This window comes from Eublepharis macularius, chromosome 15 (genome assembly GCF_028583425.1).
Source record: "Eublepharis macularius isolate TG4126 chromosome 15, MPM_Emac_v1.0, whole genome shotgun sequence".
Classification (NCBI taxonomy): domain Eukaryota; kingdom Metazoa; phylum Chordata; class Lepidosauria; order Squamata; family Eublepharidae; genus Eublepharis; species Eublepharis macularius.
Window position 1 is genome coordinate 45,125,840 of NC_072804.1, and position 22,328 is coordinate 45,148,167.

General features: G+C 48.5%; 1 protein-coding gene across 2 annotated transcripts in view; it reads right to left on the reverse strand.

The window, feature by feature from the left end:
• The window catches only part of APLP1 (amyloid beta precursor like protein 1), a 48,877-nt gene extending 40,074 nt beyond the window's left edge, over positions 1–8,803 (reverse strand). The window contains exons 1-2 of one of the 2 annotated variants that reach the window (XM_054999009.1): positions 8,598–8,803; positions 1,744–1,911 (exon numbers count right to left, since the gene is read on the reverse strand). In XM_054999009.1, the coding sequence (XP_054854984.1) occupies positions 1,744–1,911; positions 8,598–8,699 (270 nt within the window). In that variant the 5' untranslated portion in view covers positions 8,700–8,803. The remainder of the gene's footprint in view (positions 1–1,743; positions 1,912–8,597) is intronic. The other variant, XM_054999010.1, reaches the window with a different exon arrangement.
• Positions 8,804–22,328: the final 13,525 nt, after the last annotated feature.

The following is a 22,328-nucleotide window of genomic DNA, read 5'->3' on the forward strand; positions in this document are numbered from 1 at the left end:
GCTCATTTGAGTCTGTCTTGCCTAACTGAATTACCTTTTATCTAGAAATATGAGTCTCCTATTTTATCTTCATAACTATCCTGCCAAGGAGACTAGATTGGAAGACAAGATACTAAAGGCCATTTGAGTGAGCTTCTGAGCGGAGAGTGGTTTATTTGTCATGTTTACCAAAGTGCCCTTCCGCATAAACTGGGGTCCGAGGCAGGGTACGAAAACAGAACAAACACCATCAAAATTATAAAAGTCAAACTTGCTGGATCCAAGTCTAATCTGCAGGCAGTGGAGTGTCCTGCACCATCTCTGTTCCATGTTATGACCACAGTGCTCTCATTTAGACTAGGTAGCTTAACTGGGTTTAGGTAAAGGTAAAGGTAGTCCCCTGTGCAAGCACCGAGTAATTAATGACCCATGGGGGGACGTCGCACCATGACGTTTTCTTGGCAGACTTTTTATGGGGTGGTTTGCAGTTGCCTTCCCTAGTCATCTACACTTTACCCCCAGGAAACTGGGTACTCATTTTATCAACCTCAGAAGGATGGAAGGCTGAGTCAACCTTGAGCCGGGTACCTGAACCCAGCTTCCACTGGGATCGAACTCAGGTCATGAGCAGAGCTTGGGCTGCAGTACTGCAGCTTACCACTCTGCGCCACGGGGCTCTTACTATCTTACTGGGTTTAGGATGGTACATAAAAATGGACCGTGCTATCTTTGAGTTGGCTGTTGGGCTTCCCCGATCAGCCTTCTGAGATACAGTTTAGAATTAGACGGAGACTTAGGTTGTAGTAGCCATGAAGCTCACTGAGGTGTCACTGTAGGCCAGCCTCTTCTTTTCAGCCTAACCTACCTCGAAGGGTTGTTGTGCGGATATAAAAATGGAGATGAAGGGAATGCTGTGGGAAAGGGGCAAGAGCAAAAATACAATACTAAATTGATAAAGAGCATCTGTGATGCATAAAACAGAGCTTGGGCATCCTTAGCTGGGGTGGCAGTGCCGATAATATTCACAATGGCGTTGGCACCTGGGTATCAAAAGCAGCAATGTACATTGCACATCACAAGACAGCAGGCTCCTGCATGGATTGTTCGTCAGCAGGATGCTGTCATGCTCAAGAATGATGTCACCGCTTGGCACATGTGAGTTACCAGGTGGCAGTATGTGTATTCAAGGGGCTTAGTGTGAATGCATTCAAGATGGAATGCGTAAATCCCTAACTTGTGGGCGCCTGACCCGTTCTTTGGACGCTGCTGTTTTTTTTAAATACCCTAGTCATGTTGATAAAGTAACTCTGAGTAGGCTGGCAGAGGGCAGCTTTCCCAGAGGGCTCCGCGTACCTGTTTGCCAACCTTGAAAGGGACCACATTTCAGTGAGTTTCTTTCTTTTTATCACTTGTAGGTGTGAAGAGCTCAGAGTGGCACAGGTGATGTTTCCAGGTGGTCTTCCATCCAGGAACCCGACCCGTTTTGCTTCCAAGGCCTTTGGCATCCTTGTGCCATTTCTCGGGACCTGGTTTTAGTACAGTGTACCAGACAACCGGCTGGCAGATCTGGCAAGAAAAACCTTTACTGGGGACCAGATTAACAACTGAGTTTGAGTGCTGAGTTAGAATTGTGGTTTGGGCTGTTAGAAAGGCAGGGATAACGGTGTGAGCGAAGAGGAAGGAAAAGAGGTGGGATGAGACGCTGGAAGGAGGGCTCTTTTCTACCTAATTGAGCTTTGGGGGAACAGAATGGGGATACGGTACCTCCTGGCAGTAGCTGCGGATCTCTTCGGTGGTGTGGAAGCAGGTGTGCGTGCCAAAGGCATCCGGCTCCCAACGGCCTGTTTGTACGTTGAGATGCAACACCAGCTTCCCACAGAACATGGCCACTTGGGGGTCCCCGAGCGGAGGACCAAGGGCGGCTCCCATCACCTGCAATACACCAAGAAAAGGGCCATAAGCCCACGTGCTCCACACAGGCCTTTCTTTAACACAAACAGCCCCGTCCTGCTAATCTCACCAGGCAAGGTTTGCTTCCACAGCTGACAACAGAGTTTAGGAGCTGCCTAGAGGGTGTCCCCTGTTACGACCCGCCCCAATCCGAGCATCCTCCTGCCCTCTCCCGCTCCCTTTTCCTCCCTTCCCCCATCCTTGTTTGTACCATCGCTCTCTCACTCTGTCTTCTCCTCCTCAGCAACCACGGGGATGTTGTTGCCGTAGTAACCGCTCCCCATGGAGTTGCCGGATCTTCTGTGTTGCCATGGAGACCAGCTCCCAGATGGAAATTAATACTGCATCACCAGCCCCTCCCTCAGCAGCTTCTTCATCTCAAGCCCCCTCCCACTAGGCAACACCTCCTCTTTTCTCCCCCCCACCCAACCTCCTCCCACTCCCCACTCCATCCAGGTTCCCTCCCGATTTGCATCCACCCCATTCCAAAACTCTCTCCCTCTCAGATCCATTCCTCCCAATCCAAGAAGGCACAATTTCTCAGAGTATCCACGCACCCTAGTTAGATATCACGCCAGAGGGCAGATAGGGCCTCCAAACCTGACAGCTGCTACTCAGAATGCAGACCCAACCCCAATACCAAGGGATTCAAGGCCTCTAGCCAGTGCTTAACACAGAAGATCTGGTCTGTTAGAGATAGAACATTTTGGAGGTCTTTAATTCATAGGGTCGCCATAGGTCAGAAACAACTTGACGGCACATCACACACACACACAAACAGCCAATGCTGGGCTCAGCAACACACCCCATTATTATTATTATTCGAATTATCCAAAACACGATCAACAATAAGCAGAGGTCACATATTATTGATTGGCCTTGCTAAGCTGATACAAGTTTCCACCGGAGACCTAAGTATCAACCAGATATCGGCGTAATATGTACGCTGTTCCAAGTAGCGCCGTCTTTTGCAGTTCTGTAGGTGTGATGTTAGAAAGCTGCAGTTTTCCCATATGAATTGCAAAGTTTTTCGAGATGGTTCCAAGTGTCCTGATGACAATGGGGACTACTGTTGCATTCTTCTTCCATAGTTGGGTGGTTTCTATTGCCAGATCTCTGTATTTAGTATTATTATTATCATTATCATTAATTATTACATCACTTGTCCCAGCCTGACCAAAAGAACAACAGGAGGAGCCTGTTCATCTTACACAAACAAGGGGGAGGCACAGAGGGGAGAGAAGAATAGGGTTGCCAGCTCCAGGTTGGGAAATTCCTGGAGATCTGGGGGGTGAAACCTGGAGAAACCTGGAGAAAGTGGGGTTTGGGGAGGGAAAGGACCTCGGCATGGCATAATTCCATAGAGTCCACCCCTCAAAGTAGCCATTTTCTCCAGGTGAATTGATCTCTGTGGCCTGGAGACCAGTTGTAATTCCGGGAGATCTCCAGCCACTACCTGGAGGCTGGCAACCCTAGAGAAGACCCCTAGTATCTAAGCTACAGAACTTATTAGTGAGGGCTTAAACTGAGGCAGGGCTACATGGAAATACAAGAATCAGACACTGGAGGGATAAGGAGGGATGGCTCTGGGCTTCATACAAGATCCAGTTATGGATCTTGTATACAAGATCCAGCAATTGGAGTGGGCCTGACTTGCAGAGAGCCACAGCAGACGCAAAAATGGGTCCAGTTCAGGAACTGCAAATGCTAAACTTCTCCCTTTCCCCTTACAGTATGAATCCTGCCTCAGTTTGTGTTTATTATGGTGGTGGGGGAGAAAACCATGCTTTCTTGGCGATGATCTATGAGAGCTCAAAGCCCTGGGTGCGTGGAAGCAGCCCAAGCGGCCTCAGAATGAGGGAAGAGGTAAGGATGGGTATACCTCTACACGCCCCCTTCTCAGGCTTCAAAAGAGGGAACAGGGAAAAGTGGACGTGATTCCGGGGTGTGTGTATATATATGTCATGTTGCAGCAATAATAAACAGGAATCTAGTGGCACCTTAAGGTCTAACACCAAAGACTAGTGGCACCTCTAAGAATCAGCTGGAACTCTGCCACCCACGGCAGGTGTAGCTCATCCACACTAGAAAATTTCAATAGGGACCCTTTGACCCTGTTGTTTGGGATCCTCCAACACCCTCCCTAATATGCCTGCGTAGAAAAGATCTGCTTATTGCATTGGAAGAACAGTGCTCTAGTCCCTGAGAGCTTATGCTAGAATCCAGTATTGTTAGTCTATGAGGCCTCTTTAATCTGCTTTGGCTTCTGGAAGCAAACAGGTTTTTTTTTTTTAATGGTTTCACAACCAAAACACAATGGAACAAAACAGGTTTTGGAAAACCTGGATGAAGGCTTCATTAACTGCAGGAGGACAGTGATCCCTAAGGTGTACAAAACCTTTAAAAAATCCACTTGCCTTTCAGAAACAAAAAGAGGACTTAGAAACCTGCACAGTGGATCTATGGTGCTACTGGACTCCTGTTTAAGTGTGTGTAGGCATGATAAAGAGAAAGCGTGCACAGAGAGAGAGAGAGAGAGAGAGAGAGAGAGAGAGAGAGAGAGAGAGAGAGAGAGAGAGAGAGAGAGAGAGAGAGAGAGAGAGAGAATGGGGAGGCCCGTGGAGAATTCAGGCCCAGATTAAGTTGGATCCTGTAGCTAAGCTGCTCCTCCGAGTGATTATGCAGCGCTGCCCTAATGTGGCTGCAGGATGACCTACCCTGCAGGCCAGGGTGGAATGGGGTTAGGCATCGAAGAGGGCCTGGCTCACCTTCCTAAATCTGCACTTTGCCCAAAAATCTGATGAGTGGGCTTGTGAGGCACGGAGGTAGAGGTAGGGGGACCCACCACGACAAAGAGGTCGCTGAAAAATGGAAGCCGAGGCAGCAGGGAAGCAGTTAATTGGCACCAGGATTAATAAATGCAGCTCTAATCCCCCCTCCTGTCCTCCCCCCCACAGCACTTAGTGAGATGAGATAGAAGGGAGAGAAAGCTTCCACCTGTTCCGTTCTACACTGAATCTCATAACTGGGGAGGGGGGGCGGAGGTTACAGAGAAAAAAAGGCTGGTAGAGAGATCAGTGACCTGCTACTACTGAAATCATTTTATGAGGAATGCCACCCAAAAGAGGGAGATGCCGTGGAGGTGGGGATGGAAGTGGGGGGAGAGGCCCGTTCTGCTTTCTCAGCCCCCCACTCTGTCCTCTCCAGCTGATGCAAGCTATCTGTGCATCACAGCACCAGCTGGTTCCACGAGATGGAGGCAGGGTGGGCTTCTCGCCAAAGGTGGGGGGAGAGAAAAGAGGCAGAACAAGCGTCTTCCATTCGTGAGCCTCAAGGAGTCAGAGACACGAGGGGAAACACTGTCCCCCCACAAGGGGGGGGAAACATTTCTGGAGAAATTGCAGCCAGAGGACCGTGATTCTACCAGTCCTAGAGAAAACTGAGGAAGTGAACCAGGTTTCTTTTCCAGGGGAGTGGAAGGATTTCCCCAGCCTGCTTCTTTACACCAGAGAGCAGCTAAAATGGGGTGGGGTGGAGGGCTGGAAAAAAGGGAAAGAAAAGAGCAAGCAATGGGATAAGGGGCAGAAAAGGAGAAAAATGACTGACATTGAGGGAGGGGCGTGGCTTCCCAGCAGCACTCTCCAGTTGGGAACCAGAAAGGAATGAATTCTCCGATACCTAATTGGGAATTTCTCAAGAGCTGAGGTAACCTCCCCACCGCCCGCCCCCCATCAACAAGAACGGCTTGCATTTTACGTCCCCCACAGTATTTTCCTATATAACAAAAACTGAAATGGAAGAATGCCAGAAATTTCACACACACACACACAAACACACACAGACCAGCCTACTTAAAACAATATTTGGGGGGAAGGAATACGACTCAATAGCAGAACAACTCTTTGTACGCAGAAGGTCCTGCAGTCTGCTCTTGGCACCTCCAGTTAAAGAGGCGTTAGGAAAGAACTTCTCCCAACAGGACTTTAGAAAGATGCTGCCAGTCAGAGCAGGCAACACTCAGCTAGATGGACCAAAGGGAAAATTCCACCATAAGGCAGTTTCATACAGGGAGGAAGCCACTCCCAAGTTCAGTCCTGGCCATCTCAGGCAGCTAGTGCTGGGACAGACCTTTCTGCTCCCACAATGCCGAAGTGCTGCTGCCAGCCTGAGCAGGCAATTCAGACCACAAGAGACCAGTAGTCGGATTCAACTCAAAGCAGCATCAGGTGTTTATTAAAGTGAGGGGATGTGGCACAGGCTTCACCCACAGAAGATCCCAGGATCAGTCTCCAGCATTTCTAGTTAAAAGGGTCAGGTAAGAGCTGATACGAAAAACTTTGACCTCTAACCCTGGAGTGCAGCTGCCAGTCAGTGTTGACAACATTGAGCTTGATGGACCAATGGCTTGACTCAATATAAGGCTGTTCCATATAGTACCCTTGACCGTGGCTCAAGGGTAGAGCATAAGTTTGGCATGCAGAAGGCCCCACGTTCAGTCCGTGGCATCTCCAGTTAAAAGATCTCAAGTAGTTGCTGGGGAAAGAGCTTTCACCTCCTGAGACCCTGGAGAGCTGCTGCCAGCCCGAGTGGGCAATTCTGAGCTCAACAGGCCAGTGGGGAGGGGCTGTGGCTGAGTGGGAGAGCATCTCTTTGGCATGCAGAGGGGCAATCTCTAGCATCTCCAGCTAAAATGATCAGATAACAGGTGATGCAAGAGACCTCTGTATGAGATCCTGGAAAGCAGCTACCAGCCAGAGTAAACAATACTGACCATGATGGACCAAAGGTCTGAGTCGTGTGTTCAATAAATAAGACAGCTTCCCATGCCCACAGTCCCTTTTCCAAGCACTATTAAACAAGGCAGGGCAATCTGGGGAAGGCCATGACAGACCAACATTCACTGTTGGTCTCCTTGTCAATTTCGCGGTGGGTGGGAGGGAGATGTTAGTTTCCTTCCCAATGGAAACTGCCTTGCCGGATCAAACCAAGGGGCAACAACAGTCAGTCAGATATCTCAAGGCACTTGCCAGAAGAGAGGCAACTTTTTGCATGCTTTTCGGTCTCCACAAATGAAAAGGTATACTGCCTCTAATCATGCAAGCTCCATTCCACTTGAGAGCTCTATTACCCATTGATAGAACTATCTACCCGCACTAGGGAGTTTTGACTCTTGTACCCTGAAAATCTTGTTGATCTTTAGGACCCTTGGGCTCAAATCCTGCCGTTCTACCGTGACTGGACCGGACTCTTTTAAAAAACATGCTGTGTTAGAGGCCAATAAGAACACAACAGGAGCCTGCCTTTCTTGAGGCATGAGGTGGTTTCTATGACCCCGAAGGAACCAGAATCTAGTTCAAGAGTGTGCGTGTGGGGGGAATTCCTGTGCTCTACCCTACTGGCAGCAGCGGGGTGTGTGCGCCACACCTTTAATGGGAAGCCCACATTTGTTTCTCTTCTGCAATTCCCCTTCTTGTGCAAAGACATTCTCCCACCTCTGAACATCTCTATGGTACGTGGTAGTCCCTCCTGCCTGCTGGGGTAGGCTATTTGGCATTTTAAAGCCCCACAAATCGCAGACGCCACGGAGGCTCTTCTGATACAAGAAGTCACCCAGGCTGCAGAAAACCCTCTTCCCCCCTCCAGGAGCTAAGCAAAAGGAGGGGGGGGGATAGACACCACCCCGCTCCAATACACAGACTCATTCCAAGGCCTCTCGCTTGGACAAGCCCCAGAGTTCTCAAGGCAGAGCCCAGGCAGAATAGCTTCTGCATCCAATCTCTGCAGGCCAAGAAAGACCAGGAGACCTTCGTGAGGTTCCTTGAAGCCAGAGATACCTGCAGCCTCCCAAAGGGTTTGGCCGTCTTCTCTCAGTGCCAACAACAGCTTTCAAGGGGGCCAGCAGGGATGACAAAGAGGCCACTGGCCCACAACAAGACTGCAGGCCAGGTCGGCTACTCAGTTAGAGGGTCCTGGGCTGGGAAGGTGCCAAGCGGGGAGGAGTCTTGATGCCACAAGCGCTCCCCAAAGGCGGTGGCAGGTGCCCCAGCAAAGACGTCAGATGGGCGATTCCACCGGGCACAATTTAGCCTGCGGACTCCGCAGGCCCCGTACGAAGGAAAGGGTCATCCAGCGGGGCGCCCCTTCAGCACTTGGTCTTCCTTGGACAAGAGAATCTCCACCGAAGGAAGCCAGGAGACACTGCTTGAGGGGGACACATCCAAGGATGTCCTTTGGGAAGCGCTAGAGAGAAGCTAGCCGCTGCCAACTTAGGCTGGGAGAAGACCCCCCTCCCCCCCAAGGCAGGACTTGCCTGCAAACAAGATCAGGAGCCAGAGATGGAGGAATGACAGATGCCCCCCCCCAAGCAGGTAGACCCATCAGCCTTAACAGCAGTCGCTCTCTCCACCCTTCAGGGTTGCAGCAACGTCTGGGGCTACAAAGGAGATTCTAGAGAGCAGCTGCCAACTTCTCCCCCCGCAGATCCTGAAGATGGCTGCCCGAGGGGCGTAGGGGTTTGGCTCCCCCCAGCCACATCTCCCTCGCCCCTTTCAGTAACAGGGCTGCCCCCTTGCAGTGACCTTGCAGAGCCCCTCGCCCGCTTCGGCGCGCCATCCTCAGGCACACCCCCCGCCCCCGGCCGGGCTCCCTGCGCGCCTCCCCGGCCTCACCTGGCTGTCGGCTGCCGCTCCGGGGCGGCTGGCGGAGGCGAGCAAGACGAGGAGCGCCAGGAGTCGGCGCGCAACGCGGGCGCATCCCGCCGCCCCAGCCATGGCCGCGCCTCGGGCTGCCGCTGCCGCTGCTGCTGCTGCTCCCCTCCCCGAGCTCGGCTGCACCAGCTCAAGCGCCGCTGCGGCTCCCAGCTGGGCTGTGACAGGCGGCGCTGGCGCTGGCCCCGCCGTCGCTGCAGCCTGCGCCGCGGCCCCGCCCTGCCTGCCTGCCTGCCTGCAGCCGCCCCAGCCAGCCGCGACGTAGCGCCCAGCGGGGAGGAGCCGCGGACGCCGCGGCCGGCCCGGGGCGGGCCTCGCCGGCGGGAGGAGGGCTGGAGGCGGGGAGGAGGACGCCCGCGCTTGCCAGCTCCAGGCGGGGGGGTTCCTGGAGGTTTGAGGGCGGAGCCTGGGGAGGGCGGGGCTTGGGGGGCTCCCTGGCTGTATGGGGTGGGGGGCAACGATAACCTTGACATCGTTCACTGCTCTGAGTGGGGCACTAACCTGTCTGCAGCAGCAGTCTATAAGCGCAGTTGTTGTCATGCCAGAGAGCCCATCCTCGACAGCAGCGGGGAGAACTGATCTCTGTGGACTGGAGATCAGTTGCAATTCCGGGAGATCTCTAGTCTGCCCCTGGAGGTTGGCAAGCCTAGGAGGCCACTCTAAAGTAGCCATTTTCTCCAGCTGGACTGATTGTGGCCTGCAGATCGGTTGTAATTCTGGGAGATTGCCAACTTCCTCGGTGGAGGTGTGAACGTGGAGCTCAGGAGATGGCCTTGGGTCAGCCGCTCCTCTCCGCCCCATCTGCATTGTGGGGATAATAATAACACTAACTTGTCCGCCGCTCTGGGTGAGGCACTAATATGTCTAGAAGAGCTATATATAAGTGCAGTTATTATTATTATCCCGATGGAACTCAGGGGGTGCTTTGTTTGTGTCTGAAGGCAGGACTCTGCAGGTGAATTTTTAAAAATTTATTATTTTTATTTTATTACAACAACAAAATTTTATTTTTTTAACTATTTCATTTATTCCCCACCTTTCTCCTCAAAGGGGATCCAAAGCAGCTTAGATCATTCTCCTGTTCTCTAGTTTATCCTCACAACAACCCTGTGAGGTAGGTTAGGCTGAGAGTGTGTGACTGGTCCAAGGTCACTCAGCAAGCTTCCATGGCAGAGCAGGGATTCGAACCTAGTCTGTCACTCTAACCACGATACCACACTGCAAGTTCAAAATGTTTCAATAGTGGCTACTTAGCTCATTTCGCAGCTTGCCTGAACGTGTGTGTGTGTGCGCCAAGGAGGGCGGGGGTGAGGGATCGGTTTTGCTCCCACTCCCAACCGCCAAGCATTCAGGAGCTCACAGTAAAGCTATCCACACAGGCTTTTGCTACAGGCACCTAGGCCAGGGGGGTGAGGCCAGTGAGTACGATCCTCCACCTGCCACACGTTTGTTTTGCACAGATCTGTATTTTATTATCATGTGTTCAAGAGCCAAATACTGATTTTTCCATTTTTTTCGCTTGATCTAACTGCTGCAAGAAGACAGAAACCCAACAGGGAAGGGCTTCCATCATTTCCATGCCTTCCCTGTTGACTTTCTTCCCATGATGCAACCGGTGAAGAAACAGGAGGTCTGCCAGCCCCCCGCCCCCTGCATGGCACCCATAGTGGAATCTTACCACTGAAATAGACTCTGGCTGGAATCTTATGTGCATGGAAACATATGCACGTACATTGTACATATGTGTCATGATGTACATATGCATGATGTCAGTCTCACTGGACAATCCTTCCCCTGGGAGCGTGCTCAGACCATTGGGTTCTCCTGCCTTCCTTTGTATTCCCCATGGCCCCTCCTGGGTTAACAATTTTTTTTTTGCAAACAGAGGTTGCTTTATTGTGCCTTTTAAGGTCCTCTAGAGGCTGTTTTGTTGTATTTTTCATGGTGATGTTTTTAGCCAGCTGTACCACTGTTGCAAATCGTTGTTCACGGGTCTTATTCTATTTGAATGGATTGTAATAGTTTTAATCAGGGCTTTTTTTCCAGCAGGAACGCGATGGAACGGAGTTCCGGCACCTCTTGAAAATGGTCACATGGCTGGGTGGCCCCGCCCCTGATCTCCAGACAGAGGGGAGTTTAGATCGCCCTCCGCGCACAGCGCGGAGGGCAATCTAAACTCCCCTCTGTCTGGAGATCAGGGGGCGAGGCCACCAGCCATGTGACCATTTTCACTAAGGGCGATTTAAATTTTAAAAAACTCGTCCCCTTGTTCCACCTGACCCAAAGTGACATCACTGCGTGGTCCCGGAAGCATGCGCGCACTTTGCGCATGCGCATGTGGTACCAGGGGCGCCACCTCCCATCAGGAGTTACCCCCTGTGCTGGCAACCCACTGAGTTCCACCACCTCTTTTCCCAGAAAAAAAACCTGGTTTTAATGGCGCAAGGCTGCTGCAGACACGTTTGATGAAAAGGGCGGTTCAACGAGAGAACCAAATAACCCTCCTCCCTTTGCACTTGCTGTAAACACATTCGCCTGGCTAAAAGATATATTCGCCACAGGAGAGCTAATTTGTGGAGAGCTTGGTGCCGGTGGATCTTCCGCTTTCATTTCTTTTTTTCTGCTGGATCCCTTCTTGCCAAGTGTGTCATCTTCAATGTCCCAGCCACAGCTCAAAAGTGAACATGGACAAGGCAGGCACCTAATTTTTATCTCCCCAACTTTTCTGTCTCACTGTCAGATATACTCTTTGCTCTTTTACCAAGCATGCAATCAGCCTCCCAGACAACTTCTTCCTTTCCCCGTTTTTTGCCCTCATCTTCCTCACGGTTAAACTGTGACTCTTCCCCATCCTCCAGTATCTACATTGTCTCAGGGGCTCCTAAGGTTGCCAGCAGGCCTAGAGAAGAATGCCATAACAGCAACAACATTTGATTGATATACCGCCCTTCAGGACAACTTTAACACCCTCTCAGAGCTGTTTACGAAGCGTGTTATTATTATCCTCAAGACAATCACCCTGTGAGGTGAGTGGGGCTGAGAGAGCTCTGAGAGAGCTGTGAGTGGCCCAGGGTCCGCTTCAAGCGGAGGAGTGGGGAATCAAACCTGGCTTTCCAGATTAGAGTCCTTCTGCTCTTAACCACTACACCAAACTGGCTCTCCTTTTAATAAAGGCGTAATATGTTGAAATGGGCAGGCAAAGCTTTTCATGGCATGGAGGTAAATAACATCCTATTAACCCTCTATTAAAGGGACAGAATTTTTTCCTTCTCCAGGCCTGATAGAAAGTCTGGGAGTCCCTGAGGCTGCAGTAGGTCACAGCACCCTTTTGTGCCTGGATTTCAACCTGATTTCTTGGGAAGAGAGGGCTAGAAGGAAAAAGAAGAAAGGCTTTGCCTTTTTCACTGTATTTTAAAGGCCAGAGGTAAATATTCTGCATTCAGAGTGCTTTGTGCACACTGTGTGCTTACAACAATCCTGGGTATTGTATTGTATTGCTAGTGGAGAGTACTCTCAAGTCATAGCTGACTCATAGCCACCCCTGGTGGGGTTTTCATGGCCAGAGACTAAAACAGAGGTGGTTTGCCATTGCCTGCCTCTGCAACCCTGGTCTTCTTTGCAGGTCCAATTACTAACCATGGGTGGCCCTGCTTAGCTGCTGAGATCTGATGGGATCAGGCTCACCTGGGCTATCCAGGGCAGGGCATTGTATTTTATTTATTTATTTATTTATGGCCCACCTTTCTCACTGAGACTCAAGGGTGAGATTAGTACAGTCAGTATCAAGGAAAGTTTCATAAACAAGGGTAAATAAACACAAGTTTACAAAGACATAACATTAGCAAAAATCCAATACAGAGTTGAAGAAATGCTGAAACAGAACATAAGCAATTCTAGGGCTGACATAAGAGCATATATTTTAAGCAACAGATAGTATGTAAGGCAACATAGTGGTGAAGTCTATGGTCCCTAACTCATCAGCAGAGCTTCTAAGACCCCCTCCCTACAATACAAAAGCCTTTTTGAATAATTTGGTTTTGCATCATTTTTGGAAAGCTAGGAGAGTGGGGGCTCCCCTGACCTCCTCAGGCAGGCTGTTCCACAGGGTAGGGGCCACCACAGAGGAAGCCTGTGTACAAGCTGATGCTGATTTTGCCCATGTGCAGAGTAGCACCTGCCGAAGACCCTGTTTAGATGAGCGAAGTTGCCGCGGTCGGAGGAACATAGGGTGGGGGGTGGCCCCATAGGTATGCTGGACCAAGGCCATGAAGAGCTTTGTATGTGATAACCAATACCTTGAACTGAGCACGGTAACTGATATGTTATGGAGTGACTGCAGAATGGGGTTGATGTTCATGCTCCTGCTCGCTCCCAGTAACAGTTGTATTATTATTAGTAAGAGTCCAGTAGCACCTTTAAGACTAATCAACTTTATTGTAGCATAAGCTTTCGAGAACCACAGTTCTCTTCTTCAACCACAGCTCTCTTCTGATGAAGAGAGCTGTGGTTCTCGAAAGCTTATGCTACAATAAAGTTGGTTAGTCTTAAAGGTGCTACTGGACTCTTTACTATTTTGTAGACTATCGAATAAGACGGCTAACATCTGCATCTGTATTATTATTGCATCATTAATCTTCCCCTTGCAGATGGGGCTGAGAGAGCGTGGCTTGCCTAAGGCCATGTGGAGAGCTTGTGAGAGAGGCAAGATTGGAACTGGGGACCTGCCAGATCACGGCTCCTTCTTCTTGTCATGGTATGGTACCAGCTGCCACAGAAGCGGCCAGAATCCTGGTTTGGGCTGTGGGGTTCAGTTTGGCTGCAAGTCAGGCCTTGGGGTTCTCAAAGTTAGTCTTATCTACTTCGACTGGCGGTGGCTCTCCAGGGTCTCAGGCTGAAGGTCTTTCATGTCTCCTACTATCTGATCCTTTTTTTAACTTGGAGAAAGTTGGGATTAAGCCTTCTGCAAGCCAAGCAGATGCTCTGCCACCGAGCCCCCCTCCCTAGCAGTTTTGTTTGGTTTCCCATTGAGGGGGATCTTCCAGCTGCTTTCTCTCTGTGCCAGTCCAAATAAAGTGGTCATCACGGCTTTTTTCAGCTTGGAGAGGCACTTATCCCGTTCTGGCATACGTTTCCTCTGCTGAGTTTTTGCCTGCTTTGCAGATGTTAAAAAGCATAAGAACCCTGCCAAAAAGAGTTGGCAATCTTGGCTATTGGCGCATGTGTGCCTTGTGCCCCTCCCGGAGCCTTGGTAGCCACCTTCTGTGCTCTTGGGGATTGTTCTGTTTTCAGTCATGGACCTGACACCCAGAAATACATTTCTTTCTGCAATCTGGGACCCCATCATAGGCTTAGGGTGAGAATATGAAGTCGTCTTGTACTGAATCAAACCTTTTGTTCCCTCATGATCGGTATTGTCTACCCTAGCTGGTGGCACCAGCTTGCCAGGATCTTGGGCTGAGATCGTTCACATCACCGACTATCTGATCCCTTTAACTAGCAGTGCCAGGGATCGAACCTGGGACCTTCTGCATGCCAAGCAGATGCTCTACCACTAAGCTACAGACCCTCTCTATTGCCAGCCTGAAACTCAGTGATCCAGATGTTCCCAGATGGTTATTATTACCGGTGAGACTGCAAGTGAGCAACGCAGCATGCAGGAGAGAAAGAACATGGCTGTTTCATCCCATGCTGCATTGGGAGAATGGAATGGAATGGTACAAACCGCTAAATTACAGCTGCCCAGCAAGGGTCTATAATAAAACCGGTGGCACCTAGACCTAGGGTCGCCAACTGACCATAAAAAAGGCTCAGCCGGCCTGCTTTTGTGCCTTTCACTTTGATCAGCCTTGAATCTTTTCAGGATACAGAGAGAAGCACCCTTGCGTGTTGGTATCTGAGCAAGCTGTTAAAGAAATAGATGTGAAGAGGGGTGGTCTTACCTATGGGGCAGCAGGGGCAATTGCCCAGCGCCCTGCATTGAGGGAGGCCCAACAGTCAGTGTGAGTGATATTCTACATGGCCTATTGAAGAATTCACCGATTTTATCACCCAGTGTATAGAATGGGGGAAAAACTGTTGGATAAAAACACTTCCAATTTTTGGCTGATAGCAAAAAAAAAACCTTTCCAGATGTCTGCCTGACCTTCACAAATGAGCTATTCCTCTCGCACTTGTAGGAGGTATTTTTAAAAAAATGATACACACATCTGATGAGTCTCACTGGCCTTTCTCTTGAGTGGAATACTGGCAAATTAAAAAAAACCAAAACACAAACTGCAGTACATTTTTGAAGGGACAAGCTTTGAGGGCCTTGTTCTTGTGCAGAATGGGTTAGGTGGGAATAAAGGGGGTGTGGGGTCCCCCATCCTCGACTTTTCCCCAGGGCCCCAGAATAATTAAGACAGCAGTGAAAAAACTCTACTCTGTGCCGTAAAAGGCTTTCATGTTATAGTTGGCAGCAGGAGAAAACTACACGACGAACAAGCTTGCTTCTTAAAAGCACCCCCACAACAAAACTGGCCAGCCAACAGTGGAATTTGTAGGAGATGGTACTGCGGCTCAGGGTGAGAGCTTTTGCTTTGAATGCAAAAGGTGGTTGGTTCAATCCCCGGCATCTTCAGTATCAGGCAGTTGGTGATATATAAGACCTCATCCTGAGACCCTGGAGAGCCGCTGTCAGAGTAGGCAATATTGACCTTAATGGAGCAGGATAAGGCAGCTTCATGCACTCTTATGAAGGGGACAGGGCATGGCTCATTGGACGAGCCCCATCCCATGCCTTTTCAGCTTGAAACATCAGGTAGTAGGTGGTGTGATGCTGAAGAACTCTACCTGCCCATCAGAGCAGACAATGCAACCCGGCCAGACCAAGGTTCCAATTCAGAATAAAGCAGCTTCATGTGTTCAGTACAAGAAAAGGCAATCGGGGTCTGGGTAATTACATAGAAACCTCGAAGCCACTCCATAAGGTTGCACAGGACTGGTGCGGAGGCCAGACCAAACAGTTGGACCGCTTTCCCATGCGTCCCTTTGGCTCTGCCAGCCCAGGTTGGAAAATAGAGGGTGATGTCTCTTTGACTCATCTCCACCAGCGTCCCTCTGCTGGCGATGACTTGCCATTACACCATGTGCCACCGTAGGATGGAATGAAGTCACCGCCTGCCATCTGTTGTGGAAGAGGCCCTCCAGGGAGGATGAGGAGTCCTTTCCAGATGATAAAGGCGGCATTTTCCTCTCAGTGCTCTGTTTATGCCCGTGGCAGTAGTACCATCTCTCATGTCCTTGTTTAATTGGGGGCAGGAAGAGAAACAAGGGAGACACACCCTTTTCTGCCAAGAGTCCTGTGCGTTAACCATGTCGCTGTTTCACAGGTGGAGCTTTTCCTGGGTTAGAGATGAAGCAAGGGGAAAAGCTTCACCTGCATTTGCCTAGGAAAAGTTGGTAACCCAAGGAGGGGACAGGCACAAGGGAGACTGTACATGTATTGAATTGCAAGATTAGGAAGAATTTCCTGACAGTTAGAGCAGTCCCTTAGTGGAACAGGCTTCCTCGGGAGGTGGTGGGCTCTCCTTCTTTGGAGGTTTTTAAGCAGAGGCTAGATGGCCATCTGACAGCAATGCTGATTCTGTGAACCTGGGCAGATCGTGGGAGGGAGGGCAGGAAGGGTTACATCAGTGCTTCGTTCTTGTGGCTCCTTCTTACATGCCCAGGGTAATGCCAATCACCACCTTGGGGTCAGGCAGGGCACCCAGCCTCCAGGTGGTAGCTGGAGATCTCCTTGAATTGCAGCTGATCTCCAGGTGAAAGAGATCTGTTCACCTGGAGAAAATGGCTGCCTTGGAAGGTGGACACTATGGTATTATACTCTGCTGAGCCCCCTGCCTGCCCCCAATGCTGCATTCCTCAGGCTCCACCCCCCAAATCTCTAGGAATTTCCCAACCTGGAGCTGGCAACCCTAGGGTCAGGTAGCAATTTCCCCCAGGCCAGTTATGACTTGAGGGCACTCTCCACCACCACCAGTTTGGCTAGGGATATTGATGGCGTTTTGCCATCTTCTGGGTATGGAGCAAGGGTGTGGGTGGGGGAAGTAGTTGTGAATTTCCTGCATTGTGCAGGGGGTTGGACTAGAGGACCCTAGAGGGCCCTTCCAACCCTATGATTTTATGATTTGGGTCCAGTAACACCTTAAAGACCAAATAGATTCCCAGGGTATGAGCTTTAGAGAGTCAGAGTTCCCTTTGTCAGATAAGAGGAGTGAAAAAATTATCATCATGGTGTAGTGGTTAAAGTGGTGGACTAGGATCTGAGAGAATCCCCACTTTGCCATACAAGATTGCTGGGTGACCTTGAACTGGTCACATTCTCTCAGCCTACCCTACCTCACAGGGTTGTTGTGAGGATAAACTGGAGAAGGGGAGAGTGTTATAAGCTGCTTTGGGCCCCCATTGGGTGCTGTAAGTCTTGCTTGTTTGCCAGGGCTTTTGAGGGTGTATGAATAGCAGCCATCTTTTATTGGCGGGGAGGTATTTGTTTTTTTAAAAAATTAATTTTAATCTGTAATATTTTAATTATTATTTGGAAGGTGCCTTGAGCTAAGAGGAGAGGTGATATAAATATTTTAATAAATACATAAATTAAAGTCCAGAATAAATAAAGTATATAAAATTAATCAATCAGTCATAATATACTGGCTGGCTTCTGTCTGTCTTATGAAAAATCAGGCCAACCACAGACCAGGAAAGGGTCTGTACATATCACCAGGTTTACAAGAAAAAAATGCATTTTCATAAATTAAGCAAAAGGAAGAAACAAGCTCATAATTGCAGGGATACTCTATTTAGGATTGCACTGTAAGTATGCTGGAGACATGAAATTTACAAAGAAGTTGATTCAGTTAAAGGGAAAAAAGAGGGGAGGGGAAAGTAACCGAATAAAACCCGGGAAAGGAGATTTTGGTTGTGGACAGGGCTTTTTTTCAGCTGGAACGTGGTGGAACGGAGTTCTGGAACCTCTTGAAAATGGTCACATGGCTGGTGGCCCAGCCCCCTCTGTCTGGAGATCAGGGACCAGCCATGTGACCATTTTCTCCATGGACAACCCACTGAGTTCCACCACCTCTTTTCCCAGAAAAAAATCCCTGGTTGTGGGATTTCCAAACAATTTCCCCTCCTGCTACTTCTCACCTCTGAGTTTCTAATAACAACAAAGAAATGGTCCTCAGCGTGGGGCAACATTACCATTTTGGGGATGGGGGGCAATTTGGCAAGTTTTTATGATTTTGAAAATAGCTCCACAAAAACTGCTGCCCTTGGCTAGTACAGAGGAAAGATGTGGACTTTTCCAGCAGAAAGTAGAAGCCAAATCCTGAGGTAGGGGAGCAGTTGCCCCTGGCCCAGTGCCACCATAATCCCCCGGTCATGTGACAAGCCCTGAAACGCACCTAGAATCAAATAAATCGATGAGATTTGACTGATGGATTAAGATCTAATCAAAGTGTGTTTTCACAAATGCTGCTGCTTGCATAATTGAGCCCGCTCGATGGAAGCTTCTGCAGAGTTGGGCGTTCTTGAACGCAGGCTGGCTGGTTTTGTTCAGTGCCATTTGCCGATGGCGGGGAGCTGGTTTGGTAGGTGGCGGATTGCCCAAAACTTAGCAAGGACTTGATCCTGTTGCACAGCAGCGCAAATGTATATTTGTGGGCAGCCAACTGACCCTGCAGTGTTTGTGCAAGACTGATAATGTTTAACTCCTCGATGGAGAAGACTTCACCTACTGATTGTGTCACTTCAAAGTTAATAGTGCAAGAGGCAGCTAGGCTGGACCTTTTGCTGGTCAGTTGGCAACCCTATCTATTCCACATCATATTATGCAAATCCAGTGGTCTTGGACAGACCCAGTCTTACAAATACCTCCCTTTTCCACCCTTGCACAGAAGCCATTGCTGCTAGAAATTTAGCCACTGCCAAAATAATTCCAGTATCAGTATCAGAAAGCAGGAAAGACATAGAAAAAAACCAGAAACTGTCACAGATCTCTCAAAGGGGAAACCAACATGCAAAGAAAATATGAGATTGAGAGCCAAGCTACAAGAGACGAATTACACGAGGAGGAGCACATGAAGGGGGGGGCAGTGTTAGCCGGGAAGCTGCGTTTTAAAAGAGATAGGAAGGCTTTGTCAATTTCCCCTCTCTACAGAGGCAGGGAGATGGCTGCTCAGAGGGTTTGTTAATTTCCTCTTTGTCTCCTGAAGGCTCTTGTCAGTTTCACCTCCCCTTCTAAGAGGTGAAGAGGAAATTAACAAACCTTCTGAGCAGCATCTCCCTGGCCATGTAGAGAAGGGAAATTGACAAAGCCTTCCCATCTCTTTTGAAACTCAGCTTCCCCTTCACGTGCTCCTCCTCGTGTAATTCGTCTCTTGTAGCTTAGCTCAAAGTTTCAGTGGCTCCAGAACCACATATACATAATCTATCCATGTAGAGTACTCTTGGAATCTTCCTGCCAAAACAGTGGAGGGGAAAATATTTAGCCTAGCCAAGAGAACAGGCCTTCAATATTTGGTGGCAGCCAGTCGATGAAAATAAGATGGTATGGTCATGGGGTGTGTGTGCAGTACCAAAAAACAGTATAGAGCATACTCTATAAGCCCTGTCAAGAGCCAACTGATGTTTTAATGCCTCCGGTGCTCTAAGGATAATCTAGAAGCCTGTAGGCCAACAGAAAGAGCAAAGGGGACAGTCCTAAAAGGAAAGTTTAGCTTCAAGATTGGATCACCAAATCGAAACATAAGGATAGGACTATAAAAGAGAAAGAAAACTACTACGATCTTCAGAAAACAAGATCTTCAAATAAAGAAGGGAAAAAACACACACAAATCATGTGGACGCAGCCAGTTTGGGCTTCCTGCTACCTGTATTTGCACAGCTGGAACCACCTGTTTTGTTACACAATGCAATTTTACAGCAATAGTCAAATTCTTTTGTATGTATCCTTGTTTGTGTGTCTTGCAGTAAAAGCTTTGTTCGCAAGTCACATCGGGGCAGGTGGCAACTATCTTCTCTGCAGGAGGATCCGCTGTTTGCCCCACCTTTGGTATGCAGCAGTGGTGAGAAATATTTTGGGCATGCAATAAAAAAATGGCTAGAATGAAACCATTTCAACAATGCGGAGATGTTGCCGATAAGGCTAATGAGAAACAGAGAGAGTCGGATATCCCCCCCTCCAATTTTCAGAGACAAAAACATTACGCCACCAGCCCATCTGGTTTTACAAGAACAGAAAAGCTGTGAAATACTTTGTGTTAAAAAAAAAAAAAACCCTGTTACAGGAAGGGAATTTTGCGTTCGTGAAATCATCGCTGGTTTGTGGAGTGGTGGCAGGGCCTGAACAATACCTTAAAAAGGAGATCCATGGCAAAGGGATCCTTTCTAGAAACAGGATTGTCCCAAGCATCTTACTTGTCTGTATCACTTTCGAAGATCATATAATGTTGACTTACATCCAACCAGGACCTGACCTAGATAGCACAGGCAAGTCTGATCTCCTCAGATCTCAGAAGCTAAGCAGGATCCATATTGGTTAGTAATTGGATGGGAGACCTCCAAAGAAGACCAGGGTTGGAGGAGCATGCAATGGCAGACCACCTCTGTTAGTCTCTTGCCTTGAAAACCCCACCAGGGCTCACCATAAGTCAGCTATGACTTGACGGCACTCTCCACCACCACCACTTATCCAACTGGACGAGTAAATCAATTGGGTTTAGCCCAAACAATGTGTATTCTATGGAGCTCAAGGTAGCACCTGTGCTTCTTCTCTCTTCACTTTTGCCCTCACAACAACCCTGCAAGGTAGACGGGGAGTGATGGCTCAAGGACAGCCTCCACGAACTTCATAACACATAACAAAGAGGGAGACTTACGGCCAAAATGTTCTCGTGAAAGAAAGGAAAACACTACCGTAGCAGCTTGCATTCTTTACTCTCAGTTCCCCCTTTTAAACAAACCAATAGAATAGCCACTTGTCAATGCCTGTTCATATGCAAGTCAGGTAACAACACTCTTCCGGATACACAGTCATAAGAGGATCACCCGTATTATAATCCTTAAGTACATACAATTCTATTAATCAGTCCAGTAATTTATTTTTTATAGGAGAAATTCATCATTCCGGACACCGTCTGACGAGGGGCCTGGCTTGTTGTTGCCTCGTTTCCCGCGGCTTTTTCAAGAACGTGTCTGCAACTCCTTTCATATGAATACAGGTGTCATGTCCACTAGGTCTATCATCCAAAGACTTCTCTCAAATGCATTTAATTCTATTGGTTTGTTTAAAAAAGTGGAACTGAGAGTAAAGAGTACAAGCAGTTAGATTGTTACGGTGGTGTTTTTCTTTTTTCCCCACAAGTCCATGAACTTCATGGCAGAAAGGGAATTTTCATCTGGATCATCCAGCCCTGAGTCTGACAATAAGCGCTGCATCACACTTCTGATCTTCTTTTTCTCCACTGACAAACTGGTAGTTCTTGAGCTTTTTAAACTGGAGATAGTGGGGATTGAATCTAAGACCTTGCTCTACCAGAGCCACCAGGTCTCCTCTTGATTATAGTTAGAACTGGATGTATGCTGCAATTCCCAAGGCTTTCTGGTTTTTTTTCTCTAGTCCTTATGGCTGCGATGTTCTTCAAAAAGCGTAGGCAATACCTACTGGCATTTCAAAAGCCAGGAGAAGATTTTTAATGCCTCGATGTTTGGCTTCTGAGCTCCACGTGCCTTGCTGCTCTCAGCAGGCTCAGACTAGTATCAAAAGTATTGAAGCTTCAGAACATGTTATAAAAAATTAGAAAAGACAGATAGCCCTTAATCATGCCGCCTTCACCATCCGGTTCTTCTTGGTACAGATTCTTGGGAGCTCTAGATGTAGAATTGCATTTGTTTTCAGAATGGAGTTTATACAGTAGAGGATGAGCTTGTACCCTAGGGGAGCTGGGTTCAATATGCACCTGAAAATTCTTACCTATAGGCATGCTTATACACTCACACCCAATTCAATTTGTATTTACTTGTTCCATCTAAACAATACTCATCTTTGCTGCTATAAGAGCTGCTCTCTTTTTCGGCTTTCTGCTTTCCAGGGGACCTGTGTATTCAATTAGGGCTGGAGCCACAATCAAAGATTTGCTGTCTTTCAGATTTTCCAAGGAAGAACAGCTTTTGTTTCTTTCCCCCTATTAAGCACCCTATGAGATCTTTTTGCAGCTAGCGCAAGCTAGTTTATTTAAAATGTGCATCACTTCGCCCATCCATTTTAAGATCATTGAAAGCTGCAGATCAAGTTTCCAGCATGCTCAGTAACATCTTCCCCAGTTCCCTCCTCCTTTCGCTCAACATCCACCCTGAAGAAGAATTCTGTGGAACTTGAAAGCTTGCCAAATAGTGTGTGATTTTTTCTTAGAACAAACCTACAGACTCCAACTTCGTTACTGGCTTACTACTAGGCTGGTAGGATGCCTGTGTTTTTAACAGATGTATCCAATGACATCCTTTATTATGTGAAAAATAAGAGCTGTGTATGGTTTGCGTATGCCTGTGCGTTTTCTGCAGCCTGCCTCCCCTGTTATGGTTGTGCAGTATGCAATCTTATAAAATAAAGCAATACTCTGTTCCTACTTTTAAAAATTAAATATAAATATTTGAGTT